This window comes from Chinchilla lanigera, unplaced genomic scaffold (assembly GCF_000276665.1).
Source record: "Chinchilla lanigera isolate Chin_1 unplaced genomic scaffold, ChiLan1.0 scaffold00004, whole genome shotgun sequence".
NCBI lineage: Eukaryota > Metazoa > Chordata > Mammalia > Rodentia > Chinchillidae > Chinchilla > Chinchilla lanigera.
Genome location: NW_004955405.1, coordinates 18974914 through 18987285, shown reverse-complemented (window position 1 = coordinate 18987285; position 12372 = coordinate 18974914). Strand labels below are relative to the sequence as shown.

The following is a 12372-nucleotide window of genomic DNA, read 5'->3' as shown; positions in this document are numbered from 1 at the left end:
CTTGCAAATCAACAGGGCCATAGATTCCATAGTCTGTTATCTCAGCTCTCTCAAATTTCTTGTCACTCCCATTGGTTTTTGTACCTTTCTTCTTTCCTTCTTTTTTTTTTTTTTAAAAACCAGGAATTAAACTCAGGACGTCGTGCAGCTTGCCAGGTAGGCACTGTGCTACTGAGCTACATCCCTGCTCCTGTAGCTCTTCTTTCTAGAAAACCCTGCTCCTTAAGTGTCAATTTAGTGCAATGTTTTCAGTGCAAATTTTTGTGTTCCCAACTCTGTCATACGTTCCTTATACTTCTTAGTAATTTTTAAAAACCTTATTAAAGGATGCAACATAGTGAACTAAGTACTTGATTAAATGTCATATAGTGATAATGAGACACCAATAACAAAAACCAGTATTTTTGACTATTTAGTACACATGTATGTTAGTATCTCAACCTCCAACCCCATAGCTTAACATAGTGCTCCAAACATTAGGTGATTCATAAACTTTGGTTGTCTCATCTTCCTGAACCATAATCTTTACATACCGACCCAAAGTAGTGGTTTTAAGTTGTTGTGCTGACCTACAAGTTTTTCATAACTAATCAAAAGCTGAAAGAAGGAAGAGGAAAACTAGAAATCACTCTAAATTAATTGCTCTTAGTAGGTTTGGGTAGCAGGATATTGTTATGGTGTAAGTCTAGAACATCCCCCAAAAGGCTCCTGCTTCAGAGGTCAATCTTTCAGAGGTGATTGGGTCTAGGGGGTGCTATCATCATCAGCGGAGCTCACAATGAATATGCTGTTAGAAGGCGGGAGATACTCAGTACAGGCAGGTCACTAGAGGCACACCCAGAAGGCTACCTCTTCTTCCCTGGCTCTTCCCTTCTCTCTTTGCTTTCTGGCTACTATGGGATGAAATAGTAGCTGGCCTCTGCCGTGCCCTTCCCCACTGCCCTTCTTCCGTGCCCATCTGCCCATCAGCTAGCTGACCATGGACTGAACCCTCTGAAAACTATGAATAAAATGAACATCTCCTAGGGGCTGGGGATTTAGCTCAGCGGCAAAGCGCCTGCCTGGCAAGAGCAAGGTCGTGAGTTCGGTTCCTGGTACCGGAGAAAAACCAAAAAAAAAAAAAAAAAAAAAAAAAGAACATCTCCTTTAAATTGTGTTAGGTATTTTGTTCCAGCAAAGAGAAACTAAAACATGTATGTACTAAGCATTCACTGAGCACCTACCATATAATTGATGATGCATTGCATGTGCTCAGTCATCCATGAAGCAAACATCATTATGCCCGTTTAAAAAATGATAACTTGATACTCCAAGTGACTAACTCAAGTGCCCTGAGGTTCTGAAGCTAATAAAGAAGACTAACATTTGAAGCTGTTTTTATCTGACTCTTTCCACTACAGTACTTTCCATTTCTTCAGTCCACAGTAATTTCTAAACTAGAGTTCTGTGGTCCTTTTATAGTCAGTGAGCAGCTGGCATTTTCAGGAGCCCCATGAAAACAAGTGATACTAGGCTATTGTCCCAAAGTGAGCCTGATAAGGTCACATGGAAGACGAACTAAATCACATTACCATAAACAATTTTATAATATGACATTCTAGTAACAAGATTATTTCCATATCCATCAGAGACTTCTAGGTCAATTCTAACTATATTTCAATATAATCAGAGATGGACTAAGAAATTTTCTTTAGTTTTTTAATGATATTTAGCTAATAAATAATCATTGTCTAAAACTCAAAAGTTACAGTAAATAGATGATTTTAAAAATAATAACATCAAGCACACTATATGAACCAAAATTAAGATATGGCTTTAATCAGGCACGTATCCCTAAAAGTCAAAGTTAAATCAATCAGTGTTGTGGGTTGCAATTATTTTATCATACGAAAGGTTTTCATTCCCTTGTTCTTGATACTAAAATATCTTCATTGCCCATCTACTCCTCAGCATGATGACTACCTGTCTTTATTTTCCCATTTGTTCTTGTAGAACCTTTTTTCTGCCTCCTCTGCCTTTCCTTTTAAAGAGATTCATACCAGTCCCAAGTTGTCTCTTCAACTATTACAGAAGGGGCCATTTAGACAAACGTGATTCTCCTGGGACACAAGCCACAAGACCTCTCTCTTCTTTGCTCATGGTTTATACGAGCTGATCCCAGGAATCTCTTTGTGTGAATGTGTTCATCAAGGAAGAATGGGTAACCTGTTTGCTTGGGATGGACCTCTCCCTGTGCATGGACTCTATTCATTACTAGATGAACAAGAGCCTGGCAGGCCAGATTATGTGGGTGCCCACAGGGAGGCACTAGCCACCAGATTCTGTGTTGAGCTTTCACTTACTTAATATTTCTGCAGCTGAAGGAAAGTTACGAAGAGTCAACAGGCTGTCATAAAATAGGGAATTGCATATATGGAGTGCAATCTCACCTACTCACACCATTTCTCACGTTGCTTATTTGAGATGTTCTTGAAAATTACAGAAACACCACTGAACTAACAGTGGCAGAGCACTGACATATGTGAAGCCAGGGCTCCCACTGTTAACCTTTCTGTTGTGCAGCTTCAATACTTTGCTTTCTGTAACATCTGTAAGATAATGTAGTTGGTATCACTATTAAAACAATACCAACCAGAGTAACTGCGGGAACAGAATATACAAAAAGTGTGCACTTCCAGAGTGTTTTGAATGCTGACTAATTGTATCACTTTTCCAAAACTACAGCTGAATCTGGGGAGAAATTCCAACTTCCTCCTGAAATAAGGTCTCTCCTCCATTCAACGTATTATTTTCACAATATTGTACATATTATGTGAGTCTGTCAAAATAACTGCAAGTCTTTCAGCTACCAACCTAAAGTGAGCCACTAGTTAAAACAACAATTTTGGCATTTCTGTAAATAATATTTTAAGTGCACTTCTGCTTTCTGTCAAATCCTGAATGGTCTGTGCAATCCGGAAAGAGAGACTTACCCTGGAGCACAAACACAGCCGCTTATACAGGGGGAAGATGGGGCACAGGTGAAGTTCATAGCCAGATTTGCACATGTAGTTTCACAATTTACACCTCCAGCTGGTAATTCAGGATCAGGAAACCTACAGTCAAAATACTGCTTTCCTTCTGGGCAGACATGAACTACAAAGATAAATAACAGATGAAATGGCTTTAAAACCATATACAAATAATCATATGGGCATGCATTTGTCATCAAAACAAAATTCACCATAGAATATTTCACCGGTCATGATTAGATGATACTCTTATTCCATAACTTTAAGTTAGTGAGCTTACAAACATTGCCTAGCCAGATACCATTTAATCATCAAAGCTTGCAGAGCTGGAGTTTGAAAACTCCAGTTGCCATTCATAAGGTAATAACTTGTATATAATTTTCTGAGGTCAAAATCAAATGCACACTATAAATTGTTGAGGGCTGCAGATGAAGTCTGTATTTCAGCTTTTCCACAGCCACAATGAACATGGTACTTCTAGAGCTTGCTCCACCTGTGAGCCGGTGTTTTCACTAGTCCTCATGACACTAGAGTGCAGAAGTGAACAGAACACATGCAGGACCAGGGGACAGCGCTCGCTTGGTGATCAAACTAAAATCCCTTACATGGGGACAAAAGAATCACGTCTGGAGGATTCCAGGTGAGAAGACTAGCCATCTAAGCTCCCCTTCTTTAATTACGAGTCACCCCGAAGCAAATGGAGCAGAGCAGGATGACCCATAGCTACGGAGTATGGGTGTAATCCATGAACATAGCCGTAGAGATGTCCTACACTAGCTTGAATTCTCAGAAAGTAATTCTAGGGCATATACGAAAGCTAGTTTATCATGATACTATCCCTGGTTTTTCAAGCAAATAACAAAGCAATAGATCACAATTACTCTTACCAGCCTAACTCTTCCTGTCCAATAAAATGAATAAAGGTTCATTTATTATTTGCTCAGAATTTCTCCATTGTCACTGAGAATTAGAGGCTCTTAATATGCTAAACTAAACAATATATAGTATCCCCTCATACATAAAGTCAAAGGACTTCTGAGAAGAGATGACAGTAGACACATTTTTGTATGCCATTTTTAATTGATTGCTACCAGTCCTGAGGGACCAGCAACACTGACATTGCCTTGGCCATCTAAAGAAATGTAGACTCTTAGGCATTGCCCCTGACCTACTGAATCAGAATCAAAAATCTTCATTTTAACAAGATCCCCAGGTGATTGCATGCATATTAAAATCTAAGAGGTCCCAGTCCAGACTAGTTTCCCAGTTTCTGATCTACAAATCAGTTACAACAGGTGTCTAAATCGTGTCCCAGAAGCCCTCTGACCACCTGAGGTAGTAGTAGGTAAGGTAGGCAGAATCCCAGAGCCCACTAGCTCTGCCCTTAGGCAACCATAAATGCTCGCCCAAACTGAACAACAGATATTCTAACTCTTCATGTGAAAAGTTAGGAAACACTGGTGCACGAGAGAAACATCCCCAAGGTCAAATCCACACATACGGGCAGAAAGCTTTGTGATGGACTGATCATTCCTGCCAGAAATCTCCACGCAGCATTAGAGCTGCATCCTCCTTAAGGAGTACCTGATCCTCAACTCACCAGGAGAGGGCGTTGCTAATTCATCACATTTCACAGTCCCATTTGAACACTGGCTGGAAATAAAGAAATAATTAGTTTATGAACCCAGGCCTTACTATTTTTTCTGTATTTCAACAACAATGTAATGCAAAAAATTGAGTATTTATACAAATGTTACCATTTTCCCCACAAAATATTTTTTACAAATGAATTATTGCCTTAGGTCCAACTTGAAGAGAGCTATTTCTATTTAACTTATTTTTATATAACACTTATATACATGGGCCCTGGTGAGAGGTCTGGGGATAAAAAGAGAAAAATTACACTTAATACACTTTATCCTCGAGTACAAGAAGAAGATGTACAGCATCTCATTTTGGCAGTGTGACACCTACAACACAGAAATACATTGAAGAGGCAGAGGTAAAACAGAAACACTTAAAAGTATTGGCAACTGACATCATGGGAGTTAAAGTGGTAGAGTCTGAACAGTTCTGAAGAGTGCATAGAGTTATAACATGGAGATGGCAGGAAGGTCCCAACACTCAGTGGAAACAAACCATGACAGAGTGTTCTGTGAAACAGTGTTCTGTGAAACAGTGTGCAAGGAGGTAAGGATCGCAGATGAGACAGAGGCAAGGCCAGGATTTTATCTCAGAAATGAGCCACTGAATACTTTAAACAGAGAAGTGATGTGATTGGTTTGTATTTTAGGAAAATTATCCTGGCAGCTGTGCTGAAGGTAGAATACAGTCAGAATTGTCCTTGCAATCTGGGTCCTAAAGTCAAGGCAAAAATGAAAAACAGTATACAGGCAAATCGACTTGGAAAATTCTTTAAGAAGACAGCACCATAGGGAACAATACACTAGTTTTCAATAATTCCAACACAGTTTCCCGTTATCCTTGGAACAGATCCTGTGTTCCATATTTAAGATCCACAGGACATGAAAAATCTACGTATGCATCCTTTCACAGTAGAATGACATTCAGAGGCGGGAGTCAAACTATAAATGGCATAGAGAAACCAAAGGAGACAGGTCTCCGATCACACACCATATCCTGGTTTTCTATATCATACATACCCCTCTGGACATAGGCTTTTTGCAAGGAATACAGATGACATCACTATACTAATTGAATTTGTTTATATGTATATTTTTATTTTAAATAGAGTAGTAAAAAAAGGAACAATAGCAAATACCAATTGAATTTTTATTCTTTGCACGGACAGATGGATTCTGTTTTTGCTAAGTTTACAGAGAGATTTAAGAGAGAGATGACAAATTGTCAGAAAGGAAGAAGGACAAGACTAGAGGAAAGAGCACCAGATGTGTCCTAGTTCAAATATGGTTTGTCCCCTAAAAACTCATTTGAAGGTTGGTCCCTAATGTGGTAGGTAGCGTTGGGAGGTGGGGTCTAGTAGGTGACTAGGTCAAAGGGTTACCATCCTCAGCGGGGAGTAAGGACTTCTCACTCGCTCAGATTTTAGATGTTCATTACAAAAGTGGGTTGCTATCAGCAAGTCTGGCTTCCTTGGCTTGCTCTCTTGCTTCCTATCTCACCATGTCTGTCTGTCTGTCCTTCTATCTGTCTACCTGTTGCTCTCTCTTTTTTTCTCTCTCTCTCTCTCTCACTTTCCCTCTCCCCCTCCCTTCATCCCCAGGCATCTGGCTCTCGGACCTCCAAAACTGAACTGGGTAAACCTCTTTTTCTACAAAATGCTCAGCATCAAATATATAGCAACACGAAGCAAAGCAAAACAATTGAGAAAAGTCCATGGAAGAAAAAGCAAGAGACACTGTTAAAGCAACAGGATGGGAAGGAAAGAATGGACCTGAACTGCAGGTAGGAAGTAACATCAAGCAGAACAACAAGTTGCCAGAGATCTGCCAGCTAGGTGTGCTGAGCAGGAAGAGGAAGTCAAAAGCAACTCTCAGACTTCTGGCTTGGGAGACTACGGGGGTGGAAAACGACGGAGACAGCGATAAAGGTAAACTGAGTATGAATGACGTTTCTGCTGTGAGTACAAGATAAGCTGCTGAGCCAGGTCTGCAGATAAGCAAGCGCTGCAGAGCCAGAATGCCTGGGATTAAATCCCAGCTTTTTATCAAGCTGCTTGGCCACCTGTGCCTCATTCTCCTCATGTAAAATTGGGATAAAACAACAGTACCTATCTCCCAGAGTCATAGTGATGACTGTTTCCATAACAAATACAAAGCACTTAGGAGGGTGTCAGAACAATAGAACGTGCAGCGTAATGATGGCATCACTGTTGTCATTATTATTATCTACATTCTGTTACTGTCTGTAGGCACCTATGATGCAAGGGAAGGAGGAAGTCTAGGAGTGGAATACAGATAACGTGTCCTGCCACACAAATGCACCTGCATTTCTAACAGGGAGGTTAAACTGCAATGAGTTACCTTATGCATGGTATGGTACTAGCTTGGGTGTCCCTGGGAAGGAGCTACATTTACTCCTGTATGTGACATTTTTTGGGATTATTTTGCTATTTGTGTGCCTGCAGGTGAAGCATGGAACACTGAGCACTCAGTAACACACAATATTTGAACACCCACCTCATCCCTCATTTCTACCCAAGAACCAAAGCTAATCAAAGCACTTTTGTTTCACTGTGTCACTCTTAAATACAGCATCCTTTTCTCCAGTTAGGAGGACAAGATGCAGGTGCTCCATATTGAAATGTAACACGTATATGATGTATTTCGGTCCATGTGTATATGTGGTATATATATATATGGCTACAACAACTGAAGTTGATATCATATATATTTTTATAGAACTTCTATTTGAACTTAAGGTTTCATTTAGGAAATTATATTAGTACACATGTCATTTGTCAAACACACGCTTCTTCCCTGAAACCTACCATAAACCCAAGGGTGTTGGGATAAGCTCCCCAGGCTGATAAACGCTGCCCCTATAATGACAACGGCAGTGATATCTGTAAGGAAAAATAAGGACAAGTAAATGAAATAGGATGAAAGTTTTTTTAAAAGTCACTAGAATACAAGCAGACCCTATGATCTGTATCATTCGCTGTAGGGAACACCCTTGAGTTGTCATTATTTTATGAGACTAAACGCAGTACTGTTATAAAAATGGCACAAACTCTTTAGACACTAAGTCTTACACAACTTCAAATTGTGTTTCTAAAATCCAATTCACAATGTTATTCATAAGAATAGTCACAGAATACATTCCCAGAGAAACTCAACGGATACATGATTTTGTCCTTTGTATAAGAGAAAGGCTTTATCTCAGTGAGAATTGAGAAATTTCTTTAGTGCTAACAGACATTAAATCCTGTTACTGAAACCTGCACATGACAGTGAAATGTAAGCTTTGTCACTGACTTGGATGCGGATAAAACAAGCAGGAGTACCTGTCACTGTTTACCATCATATTCTTTAGTTCTTTTATAGCGACTTGGAAATATACATAGCATTAAGAAAAGAAAAAAATGGAAAAAGCATTAAGAAATATTAAGGAAACAACCCAAAAAAGCCACTTCACCTAGAGGAACAGAAGAAGAACAGATTAAAGACTGGATGCTGTCAACCCATTTTCGTGACTTACATTGGCACGCAAAAGTTAAGCGTGTCTTCATAGAATTTGCCTTCAGGACAGTTGCAGCCTTCAGCACAGTCATCATTACACTGCTCCGGGGCGGAGAGAGAAGTGCAGGAGCGGCGGCAAAACGAGGAACACAGGTGATAGAGCATGCCCTTCTGGCACACCACGGCTAAGGACAGAGGAGAGCCCCTTGAGCAAGCCTTCCCCACTGGAGGGAGCGTCATATGCTCACTTAGATGCGCACGGTAGACACAAATCATGAAGCAAAACCCATTCCGTATCAATACATTCAAAACAATACAGCATTCTATAACAAAAAATAAACAGTTCCTGACTTCCATAGGAGGACAACAGGCAAATAAAACTATTTCAAAATATTTCTAACTGATATCCCTTAACACATGTAATAGGCTGTGCCATAATTTTTAATATATAAGGTCTTTTGCATGTCTGAAAAAATCTCCTACCTTTACATTTTAAATCTATATACTGCTATGCTGTCATAACCACCTTTGCAGCATTCTTTAAACCTAAATAAACTTTTAGTCTTCCACAGCTAAGACAAAATTTTATTTTATGGATCAATACTTGTATAGCTTTTATTTTTTGTTTTCTTAATCATGTTTTTCTAAGCCCTGCAATTTCTCTTTAGGCAAACTGATTATGGTAGATAAACTAAACGATCTAAAAACATACAAACAGCTAGAAAATGTAGAAAAACACAATTGAAATTATTTTGAATACGTAATTAACCCTGTGAGAAAAACATAGGAGGAAATTCCTCCATGCCAGAAGAAAGGAAGAAAATAAAATCCAGGACTTTGAGTGAAAGAAGTGTGGACCCATCACAGCAGTCTTGGACCCTGGATTTTACCCACAAGGAAAGGGCTGGTCCTTCACAAAGCGAGGAATTAAAAGATTCTTATTGCAAATGTTCAAAGGGCAACACTCAGTTGAAAGGGAGGACTAATGCAGGAGTCAGAAAATCTCTTCTGTAAGGAACCAAACTGCAAATATTTTTATCTTTGCAGGCCATAGTCTCTGTCACGACTACCCATCTGCCCTTGTAGTTCAGAAGTAGCCAGACAGCACATAAACAAAGGAGCGTGAGTGTTCTCCAACAAACTTTCTTTTCAAAACCTCAAGAGGCCCAAAGGTTATAGCTCTCCAAATCCTGGACTAGATGAAAGCTGCTCACAATACAGGAAGAAGCTATGAAAATTTCTCTAACTGAAAGTCTGTGATAAAATAAAGTTACCATTAAGAAATCACAATTTTAGATTTACACTCTGTATAGATATGGTATGTGAGTTTACATTAATTTTATATTCACAATACTTTCATCTTAGAAAGCCAAATCTGAGCAATAATTATAAATACTGGCCACTGATGACCCAGAGCAACTGGAAAAAACTTTCTGAAATGACTGTGGAAGTGGAGAGGTACCCCCCAAATCTGGGTCACCAATGATTTTAAATAAGTGAGGAGGATTTCATAAAGATTAGATGATAAAATGTTATAGAATATATAAGAAGTATTTACCATAAATGAGACCAGCAGATACTATGTAATCTAATCATAACAATTACAGCCCAAAAACTTGGAAAGATTGCCTACTATAAAACTTCTCTATTTGACTACAGATCAACTACATTACTGTATCACATAATGCTTTTCCATATGTTCCAATATTTATATATGACATTTTCATAAGAAGAATATTTTCAAACTTTTCAAATTATTTCTAACACATACTTCAAAACATATAATTATATTTTAATTTTGTTTATAACAAAAATGATCTAGTTATGGTTCTTTTCCAGTATTACCTCCAATTTTAAGAACAAAAATAATCAAAATTTATTGTTCTACTTAACGAGTCCAATTTTAAGAAAGTAGATATTTCATTTATTTTTCAGGTGTGTACACTATAAAAATTTCAAATAATTTGCATGCAATATTGACATCTCACTTAAAAATAAAAGTAGTAATAACTACAAACACAAAAAATCCCTAAATCCGATCTCTATCTGTGCCATGGTACTCACCACAGAATGAAACTTGGGCTCTAAAATCAATGGGGATTCCACGCTGACTGCACAGGTAGGCGTAGTGAGCAAGAGCATTGCACAGGCAGGCGCTTCCACACTTGCACGCATCATGGCGGCATAGCTGATAGTACAGCCCAGGGCTGATGTAGATGTGGCAAGAAGCAAAGAGCTCCTGGTGGATGACGTCACAGTGTGCTGCATAGCCAACTAAGGACAAAGAACCACATTAGCATCTCATTGGCTAGTTCAGATCTAGTCCTAATTATCAAGTCCCAGAACTACTCAAGCAGCTTGCTTTCCTGGAAATGTGCTATATTGTGTATTACTTTAAATGACAATCAATGTGTCTGGCTCCCAGTGTTTTTCTTCGTCTGTTTATGGTTTTGGTAATATTGGTAATAACAGTGACTCCATATTCAGTAACGTTTTGCCAAAATGCAACAACAGAAAAGAAAATGTACTGTACCTGAGTAACATGGGCAACAGGGGGTTGATAGAGGCAATAGCCTCAATTAAACATTGCCTGAGAATTGAGGAATATCAGAAGACTTATCTCCAGATGTCCACACGTGCTGAAAGTGGTCTCAGATTATGGCAACTCTGAAGATTACACAGTCACTGATGAAAGATTGGGAATCATTTTGCTCCAATAAAGTCTCTGAGGTGAATGGTAATGTGGCAGACACCACACAGTCATTCATCTCAATGTCTGCCCAGTGCAGTGCACAATGTCTGACAGATACTAGGAGCTCAATCATGTTTTATAGATGGATCCACAAATGCAAGAATAAATGAATAAGAACATAAATTAAGGGTGGGCACACATGTTGAAGTCCCTAAGATATAGGTATCTTATCATTTTGAGACAGAACTGGGATATCACATCTTGAAATTTGGTGACTTTTTCCTTGAGAATGACTGAATAGTTATTATCCTTTATAGGACCAACAAAACAAGTTGACAAAACAATGTAGTTGCCATCTTTCTGAAAAAGGGTATATGCATGGATTCTTGACACAGTACCTACACTGTATTGGTTTACTCACAGATAAAATGGATCAACTTTTGCATTACCATTGTCTTTGCAATGCCAAATAAGGTACATCAGAGATATTTCCACTACCAAACAATCATTATTTTTCTGGGAATTTTAATTATATTTCTATCAGTAAGGAAGCCTGTTAGTTATCTATTATACTTTTGCTTTAGGGGCTGGGGATTTAGCTCAGTGGCACAGCGCCTGCTTGGCAAGCCCAAGGTCATGAGTTTGATTCTTGGCACCAGAAAAAAAAACAAAAGAACAAAAAACAAAAAAAAAACGAAATGCTTTTGCTTTGGGTATTCATACATATATGAAAACAAGTGACATAGGCTTAGCAGTATACTGTGAGTATACATATTCCAAATCCTAAGGATCCTGAGAGAGCAAAATAATTTAACAGTGAGGCCATTATTGTGTGCTGTAAGTATTTGTAGGTGAAAGTATGTTTTCACTGACACTAAGTAAAGTGTAACTCAAGAAGATCAGTTTGAAAAAAAAATGTTCTTCAGAATCAAGATCAGAATTATTGGTTTTTGTCTGTTTACATCCTTTATTTGAGAATGAAGAAAATCTACTCATGACAAAGATAACAAAAGATGATATCTCAATTATACATAATAGAATACATAGAACATGGGGAGAAAAGTGACAGAAAATATAGCAAAATGACATATAATAAAGGAAATAACTAAAAAAAGCAACCAGAAAGTAACTTAATTTACCAATTGAATTTTACTTAAACTTTTACATGTCATTAAAATTAAAAAATAAGGTTTCTCTGATATCTAGGAGAAAAATCAAGAGAGTAAGAAACTAAGTTTAAAGAATGGTCAAGTGAAAAGTTGGGGACAGAATAGAGTTTTTAATGAGAACTAGATTAAAAGTAGTAAATCACAGAGGTCAAATCTGTGGCCTATCCCATGTTAGTCAGAAAAAAACTAGTGACATTAATAATCTTCTTCAAGTTCAAAAGATTTTAATTTTTAAAAAGGATATTGAGAGCAAGATTATCTTCTGTTCTTTTCAATATACCAAAACTATTCTTAAAAGTTAATAATTAAAACATTCCTGACAACTAAGACAGCACTTT

The 12372-nt window shown here is 38.1% G+C and overlaps 1 protein-coding gene across 1 annotated transcript in view; it reads right to left on the bottom strand.

Annotated features, from left to right (window-relative positions):
* The window catches only part of Otogl (otogelin-like), a 128656-nt gene that overhangs the window by 76698 nt on the left and 39586 nt on the right, over positions 1–12372 (bottom strand). The window contains exons 19-23 of the mRNA XM_005374364.1: positions 10238–10447; positions 8193–8358; positions 7483–7557; positions 4612–4664; positions 2973–3135 (exon numbers count right to left, since the gene is read on the bottom strand). Coding sequence (XP_005374421.1) covers positions 2973–3135; positions 4612–4664; positions 7483–7557; positions 8193–8358; positions 10238–10447 — 667 coding nt within the window. The remainder of the gene's footprint in view (positions 1–2972; positions 3136–4611; positions 4665–7482; positions 7558–8192; positions 8359–10237; positions 10448–12372) is intronic.